Source organism: Protobothrops mucrosquamatus, unplaced genomic scaffold, assembly GCF_001527695.2.
Source record: "Protobothrops mucrosquamatus isolate PMUCROS unplaced genomic scaffold, P.Mucros_1.0 scaffold2666, whole genome shotgun sequence".
NCBI lineage: Eukaryota > Metazoa > Chordata > Lepidosauria > Squamata > Viperidae > Protobothrops > Protobothrops mucrosquamatus.
This window is the reverse complement of record NW_015388715.1, coordinates 9,414-28,772: the sequence shown is the minus strand read 5'-3', so window position 1 is coordinate 28,772 and position 19,359 is coordinate 9,414. Positions and strand designations below refer to the sequence as shown.

Here is a 19,359-nt window from a genome sequence, read left to right as displayed (position 1 = left end):
CACATGTGTGCAGTTAATAGCTCGTGCTGAGTAATGATCTTTTCAGAAGCTTTTTTTCTCCCCTGCCAGTTTTTCTTCCTCCTCCCTTCCTCCTTTACCAGACAGGGAATAGAGTTACTAAGCAGCAAGTGAGTCCATAACAACCTCGCTCCTCTGCCCCCCCCCTTTCTTCCACTCTCCTTTTAACCAATGGTGCGGACCTGGAAGGATGTATGTCACAATGTGAGAGGGCGGGATAGAAGCCTTGAGTGGGAGGGAAGAACAGTAGAAACACTGGGCACTGTATGAGTAGCAACCTGTGGATCTAGGAGGTTTTTCCATCCTTTCCTTAGCACCATCTGCAGATAGGTGAGTAGCAGCAACTCTGGCTTCTCTGAAGGCCTCTCTTGGCACACAGGGAGGCAGCATCTCTCAAGGAACACTCAGCTATCATAGAACATACTAATCTTCTAGGCAGTGTCTTACTTGTCTGCCCTTCAAGAGTGAAATAAGCAGATCGACAGGCACAGGGCAAGTTACCCTCTTCCCACTCATGGCTTCATTGGAAATGAGTCTTTGGATTGGTCCATGGAAAGTGAAACCATAGGGGCCAGTTAAGAGAATACTATCCTTCTGCTCCTTACCTACCTCCTGAAATTAATCCACTGCACAAAGCCAAAAGAAGATATATAATAAAGATGTAAAAAGGTTACGTAAATTCCCTGGGATGTGAAAGAGGAAGAGGACAAAGCAGAAAAGTGAAGTATGGGGGAAAAGGTTAAAGGGAAAACAGAATTCAAATAATAGCAATATATTAATAACATCCCAAAATGTTTACATATTATGTGAATTTTACTTAAAATTTATTCTCATTGATCTGAAAGTTAATGCAGAAATCTGGGGATGGAAAGATCAAGGATATCATTTGTGGGTGGAAAGTAGATGCCATAAGATGGTTATCTCGATAATATTCTGCTCTCAATCCCTTTCTATAAACTTCAGTGTGAAAGGGGGCATAATAATTTATTCATAATAGCAATAGGGAGAAGGAAAGCAGACCTTTAAATGTCATACCTCAACAGAAGTACAATATAAACCTGCTAATTTGTAATTAAGGGAACCCAGTTGCCCCAGGCTTCAGTTCTAGCAACTGTTCTGGAATGTTTATTTAACAGATCTTTTGTCATCTGACCCAGTGGGAATAAATCAATGCAGCTGAATTTAAAAGACACTTAGATTTACCAAGCTGAAAGTAGATAATTGATTCCCTTATTACAGGAGCATTATTTTTTTCCCCTCATCCATTTGCTGTAGTTTCAAATAAAAAACTATCGGGCAATTTGGGGCATATAATTTTATTTCCAAAAATAGATATAAAATAACCCAAGTCTGATTGCTGTTTAAAATTATGCATTATTTAAACATCACTTGTTCGTGGATGTTGAAGATAAGAAAGGATACTATGATAGTTGTAGTAATAGTAGTAGTGGTAATAATAGCAATATGGCTATCATTGCTTAGATTTTCTGACCTTATTCCATTTCCTCAAATAACAAATAATTATAAACACAGTGTGAGAAACAGTATGACATAATGCACAATATAGGTCTGAATGAAAACAATATCTGCTGTGATCTCCGCGTGACATCAGGAAGGGAATCCAGCTAGTAATCACTCAGCTCCATCCAATCACACCTGACTGTACCTTGAATTAAGGGGTTACAGGATTGTAAAAAAGTCTGAGTAAAAATTTCTGCAGATGAGCGCAGGTTAGAATTTGTTTAGCTGAGCAATGGGAAAGGCTTTTTATTCTCTGGTCCAAACTCACCTTTTCTTGTGTAAATTTCTATGCATTTTATGCAAGGCTTAACATGGCTTCTAAACAAATTGACAGCACAAACCATCACATGACCCACAATGTTAGGCTGTTAGGAGGCTTATGAACATGCTTGCTAGAAATTGCTTCAAAAGCTTATTTGACAGACTCACTTTTTGTTTGATTGATTGATTCTTTTGGGGTTAGTATTGTTGATAACCTGGGAAAGTCCCTGCATTTTTCTTGGCAAGAACTGGTTTGCCATTGCCTCTTTCCTAGGGCTGAGGGAGAGTGACTGGCCCAAGGTCACCCACTACTGTATACCAAACTGGCTGACAAGCTCCTTAGGTCTGGGTATATTAAGAGTAGGGCTCCCCTCTCCCCTCAAGGTCCTATGTTTAGATGGGCTTATGGATCTGAAATTCCATATCCATTCACACAAAAACAGAAACATCACACATATATTTATTCCTTTTCTATTCTTCTTCCTTTCTTTATGTTGAATAAAGCTGGTAGAAAGAAGGAGAAATTCCCCTTTTTCCACCAAGGACCTATTTTTCAGGATGTTGCTTAATCAGGCTATGGGAAACCAACAAATTTGACCAGAGTTGTTGAGAGAGAGGGAAACTTCATTCCCCACCCCCACCCCTCCAGCCCTATACACAAAGAAATCCTGCTGAAGACGTTGTAGTTTGTGAGAAAACAGCAGAGAAGCTCAGAAACAGGTTGGCAAAAAACAATAACAAGCAATGCTCCCTGTCTTAATTTTGTAATTCGAGAGAGTAAATAATAGATGCCCATTGAGTCCAATGGAAAAATGGTGAATTTGGGTATTATTAAAAAGGAGGTATTGTATTTCAAAGACATGCAGAAGATCATTAATTAAATGTCAATTACTGTAGTGCTATTGCATTAAAGGCAAATGTGTGTTAGAATGGCAGTAAAAAAACCTAATGTGGAACATGAGGGTGTTAATTTATTTATTTATTAATTTATTAATTTAATTTGTACCCCGCCCTTCTCCTCATGGGACTCAGGGCGGCTAACCCCCACAAAGCCTCTGTCATCATGTGATGCCCATTTTTAGCTGCCATCTTTATTGTCTGTCTAATTAAACCAAAGGGTTTGGTTTTACTTCTCTTCTGTTCTTGCAGCTGCAATAAAGTTTCCTCAGCTCAGTAGAATCTTTTGTATTTGTTATTGAACTGTGGGTTATGTACCAGCCAGGTATTTACATTAGATGGTCAGGGATATTAGATTTCCAGCAGACAATAAGCCTAACTGAAAAGGACAATGGACTGACTTAGCTTGTGGTTATTTGAACCAACAATCTTTCTTATGATTGTTGTTTCCAAAATAAGCTTTCAATACTATTTCAAATGTGTTACTACTCTGATTCTAAAAAGACACTGTCAAAGAATTGACCTTGGGTGATCTTTTTTCTTAAGGTTACTGGCTACACGCCACTGACATTCACATATTCAATCCCAGGATGAAATAAAATATTTGCTTTACCTACCTTAGCCAATGAGGCAATTGACCATATTGTGCTATCTTTAATTTCTTATTGAGTAATTCTTTGGTTATTTGTCTGACAGCGCTTTAGGTGTACGATCAACTCATAAAAGAGTTAGATCAGGATTATGGTTCCCAAGACTACTTAGTAAAGTTCACAGTTAATCCCTGGATTTGAACTTGAATTTCTACCATTTACATCCAATATTCAATCCATTTCTTCTCAGAAACTCTAAAATAGTAGACATAAACCTGGCAATGAGTCTGGAACAAAGGCTCATTTCCCATAATCAGTAAAGTCACACATCCTTTAACACATTTTTTTTTCATACAAATTCTGAATTTGTCTAAAAATGAAGGTTCAGTATGAAATTTGTACATGGTATGCAGCCACAAGGATTTATATGGAGTTGGACTTTTCAATGATTCATCTGAAAGAACAGCAAATGAGTTGAGACATTAATTAAGAGAAACACAATGAATTACTTATCATAACATACTTATGATGGTATATTCCCATGAGGAAAGTTAGTTTAGGGTATTTTGTTGTTGTTGTTACAGCAGTCTAAAGGTATCTGCTATTTATTAGTGGGCCAATATTACAAGAACATGAGAGTTGAAGTGCAACATTTCCTGAATAAGTATTTATGATACAAAAAGCTATACATCTTAAAGAGCTATTTTTAGACTTGTCTGCAACAGAAATCTAAATTTAACAATAATAAATTTAAAGGACAGATCATTGCTTAACCTTTTCATGATACTCAAGAATCAACAGCATGTGATGAGCAGCCTTTGCCAACTGGGTTTTGAGTTTATTGTGTTTAAGTGGGACTTTCTTGCAAGCATTTCTATGTTTCCTTTTGTTGGTGCAGGACACCTGACTGGATATATTTTCGCCATAATGGAGCTCGTAGGTTCTACCTTGACAGCTACATATGCCCATCCAAGACCAACACCATCAAATTTTCTGCCAGCCATCAGCACCATGGCATCAAGTTATAAGAATCGATTCCCTCATTATTCTTTAACTCACAGTCTGAGCCTTCCTTGGAGACCTAGCACCTATTATAAAGTTGCCGCTATCACTCCGACTTTAGCACCATTTTCCAAGAGTTCTCATGGGGTCACCGCAAGCAACATGCTCCCCTTTGTGTCCAACCGAACAGCACTCTTTAGCAGGTACTCTCCTGATGATTGGTACAGAACAAACCTGACCAACTACAAGGAATCAGAAGCATCACGGCATAATGCTGAGAAAATGAGAGTGGATACTTCCCGGATGATCCAGGATAAGGATCAACAGACACGGAAAACCCAAACAGAAACAACCAAAAATATAGGAGAGCGAGTCAATGATATTGTATTTTGGAAAACAGAGCTCAACCATGAAGTAGACGGAATGATTGGAGAGACAAACGCTCTTACAGAGATGAAGAAACGTCTAGAAAGAGCATTGGTAGAAACTGAAGGGCCCCTTCAGGTAAACCAATCAATTCAATTGATAACATATTTGATATTTCAGTGATACCTGCTGTGCTTCAGATGTTTAAATGCCCTCTTAGGTTCCAGTAAAATTATTTTAGATCACTTGGCAGCAGTCTAGATGTTTTGTGCATTTCTCGTAATAAATAAGTATCTCATGTACTTTGTGAGGCGTAAAATGCTTATCTTTAGCTTCCATTTCAACTGTAGCCATATATAATTTCCTCTTGGCTTTGATGACACTAGCAGTCCAGTAGGAATCAAAGCAATGGTGTTCTTACTCTTTTTTTTACTTCAGTTTGAAGGGGGGGGGAAATCAGTATCAGTGAATTTATTTGTGATTTAAAAGCAACTATTCTTCCTCTGTGTTTGATAAGCAGGTGAACACAAACTGAAACCTGCAAAGCAGAAATAATTATCTCCAGAGTTCGTTTCTTCCTGCTCTATTTTATTTTTATCCCTTTCATTTTCTCCCTATACTATACATTCCATATTTACAAAGCTGCTCAATCATCAGTGTTGTTTGTGGTGACCCTTCCTTCCTTCCTTCCTTCCTTCCTTCCTTCCTTCCTTCCTTCCTTCCTTCCTTCCTTCCTCCCTCCCTCCCTCCCTCCCTCCCTCCCTCCCCCCTCCCTCCTTCCTTCCTCCCTCCCTCCCCCTTCCTTTCTTCCTTCCTTGAATGTATGAATGTATGCATAAAATATTAAATATTTAAATAAATGAATAAATTGAAATATATTTCACATTTTTGTCCCTCTCCTGTTGTTTGTTTGAATAACCCTAAATCGATGTTTGCTATTGGATAATTGAGTGATTCTGTGTGAAATGGTCAAATACAGATTTTTAAAGTTCTAAAGGAAAGAATTTGGAAAAAACACATTAGACAGATAGGAAGGCCATTCCTGTCACTGAAGAGACATACAGGTGTTGGAGAAGAATAGCTTTTTCAATATGCAACATACTTTCCAATCCTGGAACAGATTCAGCAGTTTTTTAAAATATCTCAACACAGAGATACACAACAACTTTTTGTCTCCTTCTTTAGGTAGCCCAGGAATGCCTCCTTCACCGAGAGAAGAGAATGGGCATAGATCTTGTTCATGATGATGTGGAAAAACAATTGCTGACCGTAAGCTCATTTAACACCTGAAAAGGGAAAATTTGTTTGTTTTTATCCTGCCTTATTATTTTTTAAAAATAATTCAAGTCAGTGCACATATCCAACATACTGTAACTTCCACCTCATATTTTTCCCATAACAACAACCCTGTGAGGTAGATTGGGCTGAGAGAGAATGTTTGGCCCAAATGCACCAATTGTGTGCTCATCGTTCAAAGTTTAAGCTTGCATGGTTTTCTATTCATTGGGAGTGCAACTTTGCCCAAACTGCTTTGTCTTCAGATATTTTAGACTACAAATGTCATCTCTCCTGTCCTGTCTGGCAATTATGGACATTGTCTTGCAGCACATGAGACTGCTCACACCATTCCTTTCTTAGCTACTCAGAGTTACCTTCAGATCAGTTCACAGTTAGGGTGGCTAAAATATGGCCTGTGGGCTTGGGCAATTATGAAAGTAAGTAAGTAAATAAATACAGACGTGAACAAGTGACAGCTTGTTAAAGGAAAACAACACAAGAGACGCTTTGCGATACCACATATTCATGTTTTAAGCATACAATTGGTACAGGAAAGCAATTGGTTTAAGAATCATTCCTTGACTGAAAATTCATAGAAATGCTGTGCCTGGAATACTTACGATTCTTTACACTATTTAATAAGTTCGTTTTTCTGGTGAAGGTCATCAAAGACCTATAAACGTTTTCAATATCTTCAGTCCTTTACAGGGTCGTTTGTAAAGTGAACAGAGTAACGATAGAACCTAAACGGAGAACCGAGTCAGAAGGAAACATGTAGGACGGAGAACCGGAAAGGAATAAACACGAAGGGGAAGAGTTCACAAATGAAGAAGTCGTCGAAGAAAGAGGGTGATGGAATGTTCCTTAGTATGTGAACTGTCAGCTAAGGGCTATAAATCTTGATGTTCCTCACAATCTTGACCTTTCTATTTCTGATAATTATTAAAGTTGGACGGATACAATTTGAAGCCTTCATTTATAAGCTTCCGTTGGTTCTGGTCTTGTTAGATAATATTGAGCCCCAGACTCTGGGTCACAAACTTCTCCACGTAATGTGACCCCTTTTCACACATTAAGAGCTGAGCCAAAGCTGTAATCTGTGCACAGTTTTTGCCAGTGTTCTCGATCAAAGATCATGATTCATGAAAAAGTTCTCATGAGAGTCAGGAACATCTGGACCAGCCAATTACATTATCCATTTTATTCATATTTTTTGAAAAATTCCAAAACACAATACCTGTTTGTTAATGCTGTTAATTTACCGCCCAAAGCAATCAAGAGAATGCTTTTACCCAAAAGAAAGTTGGATTTTTAATTTGGGGTGGGGGAGGGCTTGAAAAAAAATTAAGTCCTTGATCATTGTGTGTCCCTTACTATTGCCTGGACCAAAGGCATGTGGATATCAACATTGAAGTGAAATGTTTCTAGAAACTAAATCAAAACAAAATGATATTTGGGTCAGTGGGGGTATGTAGCTGACCAGTGGATGCAATAAAGAAGAGTTTGTGGGCCAGAGTCTATCTTATAAAGTATGGCTCAAAAATTCCACAGACTATTTATTCACTATTTATCTTCTTTCAAATTAATGAGAGACTAATAATAGCAACAAGGAACTGCAGTCAGGTAAAGGACTGCAATAACAACCAGAAACGATTAGTGGAATAAGAATTTGGAATTTATGGAATTTGTATATAGATGGATAGATAAGGTAAGATAATAGATAACTCCATAGATGGAGTTGAAAATAGATATATCTCCAAGGATGCCTTTACAGCAAAGTCCAAACTTATGAACTCTGGTCTAAAGTAAAGATTGGAATGAGAAAACATATCTACTTGGCATCTTACAGAAACCAAACCAGCTCTCAGCCCTTCAAAGTAGTGCAGATAGTACACCAAAATCATGGTGTCCTGGTAGTTAGGCTACAGAGACCGAATCTTGCAAATCTGAAACTATTTCCCTTCTCCCGGGTCTTTACTTTCCAGACAACTAGGAAAGTTCCCTTTTGAGATGCTTTCTCCACCTCCATCCCTCCATTGGACTCAGGTTTTGTTTATCCGACCATTGTCTAGGCTGAAGCTCTTCCTCCTGTCTCTTAAGATTATTCTCACAATCCTTTGCAGAAGCTCTCAAAACAAGGTTAAAATCTTAATCCTGCCAAATCCAGTAATATCGAAAGTTATATCGTTTGCAAAGCCCTAGGATTGGTGACCGAAATCTGAATGAAAAAGATGGTCCTGGAGGACTAGAGATGTATCTTCCACTTTGAACAAAGAGGACAAATAGGGGTGTTTTTCAAAATGTATAAATCTGAACATTTTTACTAATCCCTGGAAATATATGATAGGGTTTTTGTTTTTCTAACTTGACCAGGAGATTGATGTCATCCATTCATGCCAAGAGAGAATGAGAAGACACTTGGATAAGTCAATGGCCCAGCTTGCGTAAGAAAACATTTAATCTCAACTTCGTTTAAAAGGCCCTTAGAAATAAATTCTGAGGTGACCACCTGATCAATTTCTCCATAGCACAGCTTGATAGTGAGAATCATTTCCTATATGTTCATGGTTTTCTTCTCTAGCAAGATCATAAAGAAACCAAATGTGTAGGAGTCATAAAACTGGATTCTAAATATACAGTATTGGTAACAGACATAGGTAAATGTTGGAGGTCTTTGAAAAGCACTTTAGGTCTCAAGGGCCTACAGCAATGCCTAATAAATTAGCAGGTGCCAATCTGTTTCCAGTCCTTCATAATGTCATAAAGTCAAGATAAAAGAAAGATAATCTGTTCTGACCTTTATTCAGACCCAAGACTCATGGCTATTTATAACTTCTCTTCCTCTTCTCCATGGAAATGATTTTCACCATTTGGGAAAATCTGAATAAAATTCCCCTTTTCAATTTTGGATCAGCATTGAGAGTCTTGTGTTGATTCAACACAAGACTCTCAATGTCTGGAGAGTCAGTGTCTCAGAGATTCATTTTTAGTTGTCTGTAGTCAAGTTCTATCCAGACAATCAACCTGCTCTCTGAAAGCTGAGAAGACAATGTGAACAAGACTCATCTTCAACTTCCCCATCTTCTCATTCACACCTATCTAGTAATGAGCAGAGGAAGCTGAAGAAGAGGGCTTGATTTGCTTTTATATGAAAATAAGCAAAAGCCTCTGGATGATATGAATCTGTGATAAAATTGGGTTCCTGACTGCCCAGAAATTTCTGGTAATGTTCCCTTAGATGTGAGTAGAATGCCCTGAGATCTCCCCTAAAATAGGAAAGTCAAAGATGTGGTGAGGATGGGAGTTGAGAGTGGATCTTAGTAATACACTCAACCAACCACCACACTTGCTTCTAGATAACTACACATGACTCATAGTGCAAAATATGCAATTTGGGCAAGAGAAATCCAGCATTACAAAACTCTAGCTCTTAGAGTAGAATATGTGTGCATCATACTGTATATCTACTGAAAAGGGCCAGGGAGGCTGGGCTAAAATTGTCCAGTTCTGTTGGGTCCAGTGATAGCCCTGGAGGAGAGGGAAAATAACTGTCCCTTTTAAAACAGGTAGCAGTACCCCTTACTCACAGTGATTCATACCTTAGCTGGTCCTGAGTTAGATTACTGTAATGTCCTATATATGGAACTGCCCTTGACGAGCATTCAGACACTGAAACTGATCTGGAATGCAGCAACCTGGGTTGTTTGGAACATTTCACAATATACTGCTGTAATTCTCTTCTGTGAGCTGCACTGAGTCAGCTTCCCAGTGAAATTCAAGGTGCTTTTTGTCACCTATAAAACTCTACATGGAGGGCTAGGCCATTTGCAGGACCACCTATCTCTGCATGCCCTATTTGCAGGGCCAACTATTTGTCTTTGCATGCCCTAGCAAATGGATGGGCATGCTCCTTTCTGTTAGGATTCCTAGGCAGTGCCATCTCATGGGACCTAGGAGTCATGCCTTCTGTGTCACAGTGTCTACCCTATGGGACATCCCCCTGGAGATCCAGATAGCCCTGACCCTGATGATCTTTCCTTTAAATGCTCAATTGTTCCCCCAAGCTTTTGGGTAAGCACTGTTGGCTGGTTTTGTTCATTTCTAGCCTTTGGAATACAATGATTTTTAAACTATGTATGTATGTATGTGTGTGTGTATGCGCACATGTGTGTATATGTATATGTGTATGTTCTGGTTTTGTTTTAACACTCAGTTTGCCATCATTATGAGATAAAGGAGTTTAAGAAGGTTAATGATTTTCTTTGCAAAAGTTATAATCTTAGTTTACTTTCTGACCCTCATTTCACTACAGAGCTGATAGGTCAGCCCAGCATGAGCTGGAGAAAGACTTGAGTGACAAGCAATCAGCTCACCGAATTGATGACAAATGTCACAGTCTCAGGAATACATCTGATGGCATCGGCTATTTTCGAGGTGTAGAGCGGTTTGATGCTACGTAAGTGTTGAATGGAGGCTTGACAGTGGTTAAACTGTTTGACGTGGACCACAGAAATTCAGACTTGCCACTCAATAGATAACTCTGAGTTATTCAGTCTCTCTGAGCTACTTCACAGGGTTGTTGTCAAAATAAAAGGAGGGGAGACTCCTTTGTACGCCACCTTCAGTGACATGCACCCCTTCTTGTTCATTATAGAAACCCAAGGGCTANGATGGCTTCCTGCATTATTCTGTATTGAGTAGCTCTTCTCCATGCATAAGAAAAAAATGGACTTTCAACTTCTCCTTTTTAAAAAGTGGATGTCTCTGAAACATATCAGTTCAACCTAGCTCATGTAGGTTGAACAAAGACTATCTTCAGCCTCTGTAACAAAGGCAATTGCCTTCCTTTGCTCTAATTGTTGCAAAGGCTTTTACAAGCTATAAAGATAGACAAGCTGGTGCCTTTCTTATGATTTCTGCTAAAATGCTGGCTGAATTAGTGGGAATTAAATTACAAAATACTGGAAATACAGAAAAATAATTGGCACCAGAACCAGCACCACCTTCCACCTATTCCATTTGTAATATCAGATTGTGCTCCAGAAAAATTCCCCTCCAGTCAGAAAGTTGGAACAATAAAATGGAACAATCCACCATTATAAAATGCTTCTTCATGCTCATTTAAGAATATCCAGAATACTAAACAGTATGTAAGATGATGATTACTGAATTATACCTCCCCCTCCTTTTTTTAAAAGCAATACATGTGGTGAACGAATTAATATTTGTGGAGGAGGCTAGATTTTGGCAGGCTTGACTACAACACCAGCATTTCTGACTGCAGTTATACTTCAGTTTCTTGCATTCACATCTCTCCTCCTCCTTGACTCCTCCCCTCTCCTTTCTTTCTCACAGAGGAAAAAAATAGTTAAGACATGCTTAAAAATGGGATGTCCAAACACCACAGATGGAATTGTTAAACAACTCAAATGTTGCAAACGTAACTGGGACACCTTTATATCCAGAATTAGTTTCAAGAAAGAGCCACACATAACTATTTACAAATTGCTTGTTTGTCTCTTCTACTTTCCCAGGATTTCAGTGCCAGAATCCTGGGCCAAATTTACTGATGATAACATTCTGCGCTCCCAGAGTGAGCGGGCTGCCTCTTCCAAGCTCAGGGATGATATTGAAACTTTGCTTGTGGTGACTGCCAATGAGATGTGGAACCAATTTAACAGAGCAAATGTTGCCTTTACCAACCGCATCTCTGAAACTGCTGACGCCAAAAATAAGATTCAGGCTCATCTGGCTAAGGTGAGATCAATTTCCCAACTTGAACTCTACAGTGCCTTTCTCAGGGGTTGTGGTTTATTGCAGAAATTGCACAAGGATTTCTGCAGATATTCTGATCTCATGTAAATATCTCCATCCCAGTATGTCAGTGAAGATTCTCAGTTATCCAGGTAGAGTTGTCTGGAAGTTCGGTCATGGCAACTGCACTTCTTTTCTGGTTTGAAACATTTTGCTGCTTATCCAAGTAACGTCTTCAGTCTTAGAACCAGTCCAGCTAGAAGCTAAGATGTCATCACCACCAGCTGATGCAATACTTGCCAAAATTCACCAGCATCCTCTTCAGTTAGTCGTGGAGAGAGTGCCAAAATAAGGCTTCTATTACCCTCCTGCTCTCGTGTCTCTTATCTCTGCTTTGTGTGCTTCTTTTTTCAGCAAGATAAGTAAACATACTGTATAACATATACATTATACATATAACCTATAACATATACATATAACTTCCCTTGAGAGTGGTCTGGAAACATGAAATATAAATAAACTAATAAATAAACATTGCCAGCTGGCCAACTACTCCAAAATGACAAAATGGGGGTATCTCAAGTTGCTAAAGCAGTTAATCAGTGATGGAAAAGAGGAAACCCACTAATTGGTGCAAGGGATTTGTGCAAGTTCCAGACAATGGAAAACCAGAGAAAGTCCATCTACAAGCAATTATAATAACTTAAATCACAGACTAGACCTTAGCTGTTTCAGATTTTTAGCAGTCACCTATCTTTACCTAAATGTTCTCTTTTGAAGTCAATGAGATCTGTATATGTAAATCCTTTGATTATTTTTTTTAAGTCCCCTCAAGTCAGTTTTGGACTTTTGGTGGATAAGCTCCTGAAATGTTCTTCAGTTTTCAGAAGAGGTTTTTGTTGTTCTTTTTGGCCGCTTCGTGCTTCCTAGGGCTGAGAGAGAGAGAGAGGGAGAGAGAGAGAGAGAGAGAGAGAGAGAGAGAGAGAGAGAGAGAGAGAGAGAGAGAGAGAGAGAGAGAGAGAGAGAGAGTGGCTTGGCACCCAGCAGTCTTTGTGCCTAAGGCACAACTAGAACTCACAGTCTCCCACTTCCTAGCCTGATGCCTCAATCTTGTCACCAAAGTTGCTCTTAGTGTTATTGTATTTTTATTATATCGCTGATTCGCATCTGGCTTTGAAAGTCTGTGGGTAGTGATGGATGTAAATAAAACAAATCTTAGAGGAATATGGCCCAAGGTCACCAAGATGGCTTCATGTCTAAGGTGAGATTATAATTCATGGTGTCCTAGTTTCTGGCCTAATGCCTTAACTGCCACAGCAAAGTGGCTCTTTAGATCCTTCGATTAGACATTTTTTTAAAAAATGCCTGCAGGTTTCTAGCCCAGAATAAATTCTCAAAAGTCATGATCGGAAGCCTCTGATTTGCTCTCCATTTGTGGTTAAAACTTTACAGATAGTCCTTGACTTACAAATATTCATCTAGTGATCATTTGAAATTACAATGCCACTGAAAAAGTGACTTATGATCAAAATTCGGCACTTGGTCACTGGCATGTATTTATGACAGTTGCTCTCTCTGGGGGGAGTGGTGGTCACGTGGCTATCATTTGTAACCTTCCCAGCGGCTTCCAACAAGCAAAGTTAATGGGGTGGGACCATATGATTCTCTTAACAACTGAAGTGATTCTCTTAACAACTGTGGCAAAAAGGTGGTAAAGTGAGGCACAACTCCCTTAATAACTGCCTTGCTTAGCAATAGAAATTTTGGGCTCAGTTGTGGTTATACATCAAGGACTACCTGCACATTAGTTAACTCATTCTCAGTAACTTTCACATTTTAGAATTTCAGAGGTGCACCATGGCTTTCCTAAACAGCCTTCCCTTTTTTATAATTTTATTTAACTTTGCAGTGTCAAGTAACACTTTAATCTCCACCGGCAGCTCCCTGCAGAGATGGTTTGCAAAGAGGGGTTGCTACAGCTGATAGAGCTGATTGCTGTTTTTAATTCCTTCCCCCACCCCAGTTGAACAATCTGGAATGGCATTTTTCTCCCCCCAGGGCGTCGTGAGGGAGGAAGAAGTCACTAGAGATTTGAGTTAGCCTATGCCCTAAAGAAAGATTCCCTCTTTCTCACAAGATGATAGAGGAGAATAAACTAGAATCTCTCTGGAGACTTTACTGGATTATCAACAATTTCCACAGGCCATATGTTTCCCTAGGACAACTGTGAGGGCATTCTTGCATGTTTAACACACTGTTAATTCTCCCTCTTTCATGATTTCTGAGAAGCAAAGGACAGCGGTTCTTTTTTTCTTTTTTTTTGCCTGCTTCCCCAGACCACTTTCATAAATACAAAATCTCTCATCAAAACTGTTGTCTTTCAAGCTTGGATCTAGTCTAACAGTAGTAACTTCTGAGAGCAGCATAAGGGGATGTAACTTTCTGCTACTTGTAGTGGCTACCCTCTCCCCATTCATTGCAGAAGAGACACTTGATGAAAGCTTTTTGTTGGGATAGCCCCCGTGAAATATTAGATTCTCCTTGAAAATAGCCTTGGGCCTGGAGATGCATAGCAAAAAACATGACCACCTAGTTTTGCCAGATAGGATAGGGAGATATTTATTGCAGTGTTGCACTCTGTCAGTCTTTCCCATAATGCACAACTTTTGCAGGGATGGGAGAAGCATTTGGACGGCTGTTCTGTTGATTGAGATTGGGCAAGGCATTTGCCAGGCCCAGCATTAGCGAGGGCCAGGCAAAACAAGATTTGAATTTCATGTCAAGATCTGGCTATTTACTATAATAATCACTTTATATGCATTCAATAATTTCCCTATTTTTGCTTTAAAAATTATCTAGTGGCAAAAAAGGTCAGAATTGATTGATTTAATGCAGCAGTCGCTGGCTGGATTTATGTTGTCTTACAGAACTAAGATGCAGCTGGGGCTGGGGAACCAATATAGTGTTTATTAAAGAAACATGTAAATATCATTATTTATTTTCTAACCCTTCCCCTTATTTTACCAAATTGTAGACTCTTCAAGAAATCTTTGATACAGAGATGACCATAGAAGCGATTCGGAAGGCTATTCGGGAAAAAGGACCTCCTTTGAAAGTTGCCCAGACTCGTCTGGATGAACGCACACGTAGACCTAACGTAGAACTTTGCCGAGATTTTGCCCAATTACGGTAAGGGAAATCAAGATCCTCTACCCTTGTTATTGGATTATCGGAAGGAAGGAAGGAAGGAAGGAAGGAAGGAAGGAAGGAAGGAAGGAAGGAAGGAAGGGGAAGGGAAGGGAAGGGAAGGGAAGGGGAAGGATTAGATAAATAAAAAGTGTTTATAAACAGCAAAGTTGGCAGACCTTTGGAAAAGTGTCTTAATCAGGCCATCCTACTGTATATATGTATGTATGTAATTTAACTATATTATCTGTTTAAGAGCTGCTCTCCAGATTTATCCCACATTATTTTCTACCTGATCCCTTTTACTGAGGTTCAATAGGCATGAAGCCTAGAGCTTTCTTCATACAAAGCATATAGAGTACAATTAGTGGTTCAATTCTTTCCCTTTATCACATTCTCCTTCTCTATTTTTCATGTACAAGCTTGCATGTTTAGAGACTGTTCAGGGACACATTTTGATGAAGTACACTAATCAACTAGCCACAGAACAATAAATTCTTAGGGCAAGAAGGAGTTGAACATATTTTTTCTTTGTTCTGGAGCATAACGTTCTGGAGGAATGTCCCTGTAAAAAACCCAGAATCCTCTGAAATACATGGTCCCATGCTCTATTGTGGCTTCAGATCCTTTGAATATCCCTCAGTATAACTTTAAGGACTTACTTAACTCCAGGACTTACAAGAACCAGCCACTCATCTCCTGGGTTGTTGGTTTCCTGGTTTAAAAAAGAACCCTACCAATGGCATCTGTAATATTTAGTGCATATTTTTTGCAGAATAACCTCCCCCAACCTGTTCTCAGTACTAAGTGAAGATTATGGGAACTGTAGTCCCGTATATCTTAAGGGCAGAAAGGGAAGGCTACTACTAAACCTGGCCCATGACCAAGCTAAACATTATGCTAGTTTGGAGGAAAGAGCCAGTGAAACAAATATAGGGACCCCAAATTCAACTGGGGTTCAATCCTTAAAAAAAACATAATCAACTGCAGAGCCAGCACACACCCATAGAGAAACCACAGCATAGTTTCTTGGCAAGATTTTGGAAGTGAGTCTCCATTACCTTCCTGCTAGGATACAGCAACAGAGGCTGGCTCATGGCCATCCAGCTGGCTTTGTGCCCAAGATGGGACTAGAACTCATGGTCTCCAGGTTTCTAGACTGGTGCCTTAATTACTATAACAAATTACTTAATTACTATATCAAACTGGTTCTTAGGGCAACCATTGGATGAAAGCAAAGCGGTAGAGAAATCTAACTCTTTACTGCCATTTTGTTGCTGGTTGGATTGATACTACTCTGCCCGTAAGCACCAGAACTGACTTTCTTCCCTGACAGCAATTCGGACATCCTAAAAAAGTCTCCAATGAGGAAGATGGGGGGAAGATTCATGCGACAGGCTTGACCTGGAGCCTAAGAGAACTTTCCTTTCATCCCTTGGAACCACCTAGGAAACTGAATAAAGAGGAGTTGGGACAGTATTGTTTAGCCCTTTCCATGTCTGCTTTTAAAACCTTTTTCTAATTTGCACATATATATTTAGCCTTTTAGATTCATGTACAACATTAATTCAGTTCATTCAATTGGCAGTCAGTGAGAGTTTGATTTTCTGTTTAAGAGCTTATTTTCTTATTTTAATTTCACAATTAAATTTGGACAGTATGAATCAGATGCAAACTCAGAACTAAAATAGAGGTATACCCAGAGTATGATTTTGGCCACAAATTGATGACCTGCTGGTACCCATAATATCTAAGTATAACTGACTTAGTCTGACTCTTAACTGTTCTTCAAAGGCCAAACCCTAATAGTTAGCTTACTTGACATTTCTGATTGGATAGAATTTGCGAATGAACTGTCAATCAGTTATAGACCAGCTGGCTCTCTTCAGGAGCGATGGCAAAGAAAAATCTTCCTCGTGCACACTTCCTCTGAACTCCTAGTATCAGCTACAACAGGCAACAGGAAACAAGACTAAGCACACTGTTTCTGTAACATTTCATGGAGATTCTAGGTTCCTTTTTCCATTTGGTTCACTCGCTAGAAATCAAGTTGCACCTTAGAGTGCCTTTTGAAAGCATCTGTTCTGCTTTTTCTTCATCCTTCAGATATTCAGAGTGAAGAGTTTGTTTTGCCCAGTCACTTGAACTGACATAAAAGAGACAATGTGAAAACACTAGTATGCAAACAGGAAACCACAATTTTACATTCTTTTCTCATTTTCCCCCTAAGTAATGCTGCTTTGTCACACTGACTCTTTCTCAAACAATTTTGTTTCATTGGCTTCATGGAGGGGGGGAGTGTAACTCTTATGCAATTGAGAGCAATAAATGACCAATTTATGGGGGAGACTTCCTTGTGAAAAGCTAGTATGCTAAGCAAAAGTTATTGAGTATTGTAGGATTTGTTGCATAGCTATTTACACAGTGCATAATATTATGTAAGTACAAATACTTTGTATTTAATAATAATAATAATGATAAAGGCTTTTCAAAGCATTATTTTTAATTTGTAAAAGTTTGCAGCTTTTCCTAACCTGGAGATTTCCGTATGCAGCTTTCTTTAACTTACACTATGTCACCTAAAGCAAGCTTTTTGAAATGTAATACATGTACCCCAATTTGGTATTTTTGAAATTCTTTGAAATATAACTTCCCTGAATATATTTTTAAACAGAATGCATCACTTTTGAAAGCATGCTTCTATTTCTGATGCACCTCGTTTTATCTATCTATTTATTTATGTTTCGTATTTCTAAACCATCTATCTCCCTCAGCAAATAAACTAGTCTCTTGGGTGAATTTTTGACAAGAAAAGGAGGTGAAAAGCCTAAAGCACAAAAATAATGTATTAATACCTTTCCCTGCTTTCTTCCCACTTAGCCTTGTGAATGAAGTATATGAAATTGATGATACAATCCAGGGACTGCAACAAAGACTGAGAGATGCTGAAGATATTCTCCAGACACTGCTACACACCAAAGCCAATTTGGAGCACGACCTTGCTGTCAAAGCCAATTCACTTTTCATTGACCAGGAGAAATGTATGGGGATGAGGAAGACTTTCCCTAACACACTGAGGCTGGTGGGGTACACATAGGTGGGTAGTGACTTCAAAGAAATTTGGGAAATATGGACCTGACTAAGTAATAAAGTGTGTCTAGGGGAGGTTTGCTTTGTTGCACTTTTATGAAGTTTTTATTTTTGAAGACATGGTTATATTTTCATAAATTAAAAGTTTCTCTGCATAGGAATACAGCTATTTCCTACGTGGTGTGTCTAGTGTATTTTCTTCTCTTTTCGGTGGATATTCTCCTTTAGTACACAACAGTTGCTGTAGGCTATAGGCAACTAAGTGGCACACAGTCCAATTTTAATGATACTGACCATAATTCAGCAGCTCAGATGTACTTACCACTTATAACTGTATATGGAATGATGTCATATGTTCTAGCTGAATAGGAGGAAGTGTATGGGAAATAAAAGGGGAAAGACAGCATACTATGTTTCCCTCTGTTAAAAGTGGAATCTGGTTGTTTTAAATCCCCTATTCATCAGTTTAAGGGATAGATTGCCTTAAGAAGGCAGAATAAAATCAATTATCTGTTTTCTCCACTCAAGCAAATGACTTCTTCTGATCCTGGTTGTACGTCTTCAACCCTGATTCAGCTTTTAGAGTGATAATTTATTCTTGCTAACTCAGCATACAGTTGTAAACATTTCAAAATGGGAATTCTTCCATTCCACTGTTATAACTCAGTGGAAAAAGGAATAACCAGAGGAAACCCAAATAACTAATAATCATTGTGTGCATTTTTGGGAATGTGGGGGCTTCAATATGGATTATTGAATATTCTTTAAAAAGAAGCTTCTCAATTTTTGCTTTTCAAAGTTATTAGATTTTTATATGTACACCAATCATTGTTTGTCTTTCCTTTGAGGCAGAGGTTTGGCACTAAGGTAAATTTAGTAAAGTATCAATCGGATTCCTCATAGGAACATTTTTATACTGGGTACAATATGTTGGTATAATCAAGGGGATACCTTGGAAGGGAACTGAAGATAAAGCAAATCCTTCGGTCCTATAAAAGAAACATTTTCTATAAAAGCCTGCAAACACCGTTTTTGGGAGAAGCGAGCTGCAGTTACTGTGGTAGATTTGAAGAGATACATTGGAAGTTCAGAGGCATCCACTTATAAAACAGCTCTCTGTAATTAAAAATCTGTATAATCATTACCCACAAATCTCCATGATCCCAAATTGGTCTATAATTACCATATCATTCCACATTACATATCTGAAGAATGGTGTCACAAGCACAGATAACAAACAATGAGATATTTCTTTGCCACCCCACCTCCCCAAACCATGAAAAATCTTCCTGCTTTCTTGATATTTAAATGGATTTTCAGATGCACATCTCATGTTATTTCTGTACACCAAAGACAGTTCTCTGTTTAATGATACCATACAGCTTTAAAGAAAAAA

General features: G+C 38.7%; 1 protein-coding gene across 1 annotated transcript; it reads left to right on the top strand.

The window, feature by feature from the left end:
* The first annotated feature begins 266 nt into the window (after positions 1–266).
* Positions 267–18,127, top strand: TEKT3 (tektin 3). The gene is made up of 8 exons (XM_015825498.1): positions 267–348; positions 4,186–4,793; positions 5,841–5,924; positions 8,307–8,377; positions 10,246–10,389; positions 11,468–11,690; positions 14,722–14,876; positions 17,754–18,127. Exons 2-8 carry the CDS (start codon positions 4,215–4,217, stop codon positions 17,968–17,970), a joined length of 1,473 nt encoding a protein of 490 aa, XP_015680984.1. The 5' UTR covers positions 267–348; positions 4,186–4,214; the 3' UTR covers positions 17,971–18,127.
* Positions 18,128–19,359: the final 1,232 nt, after the last annotated feature.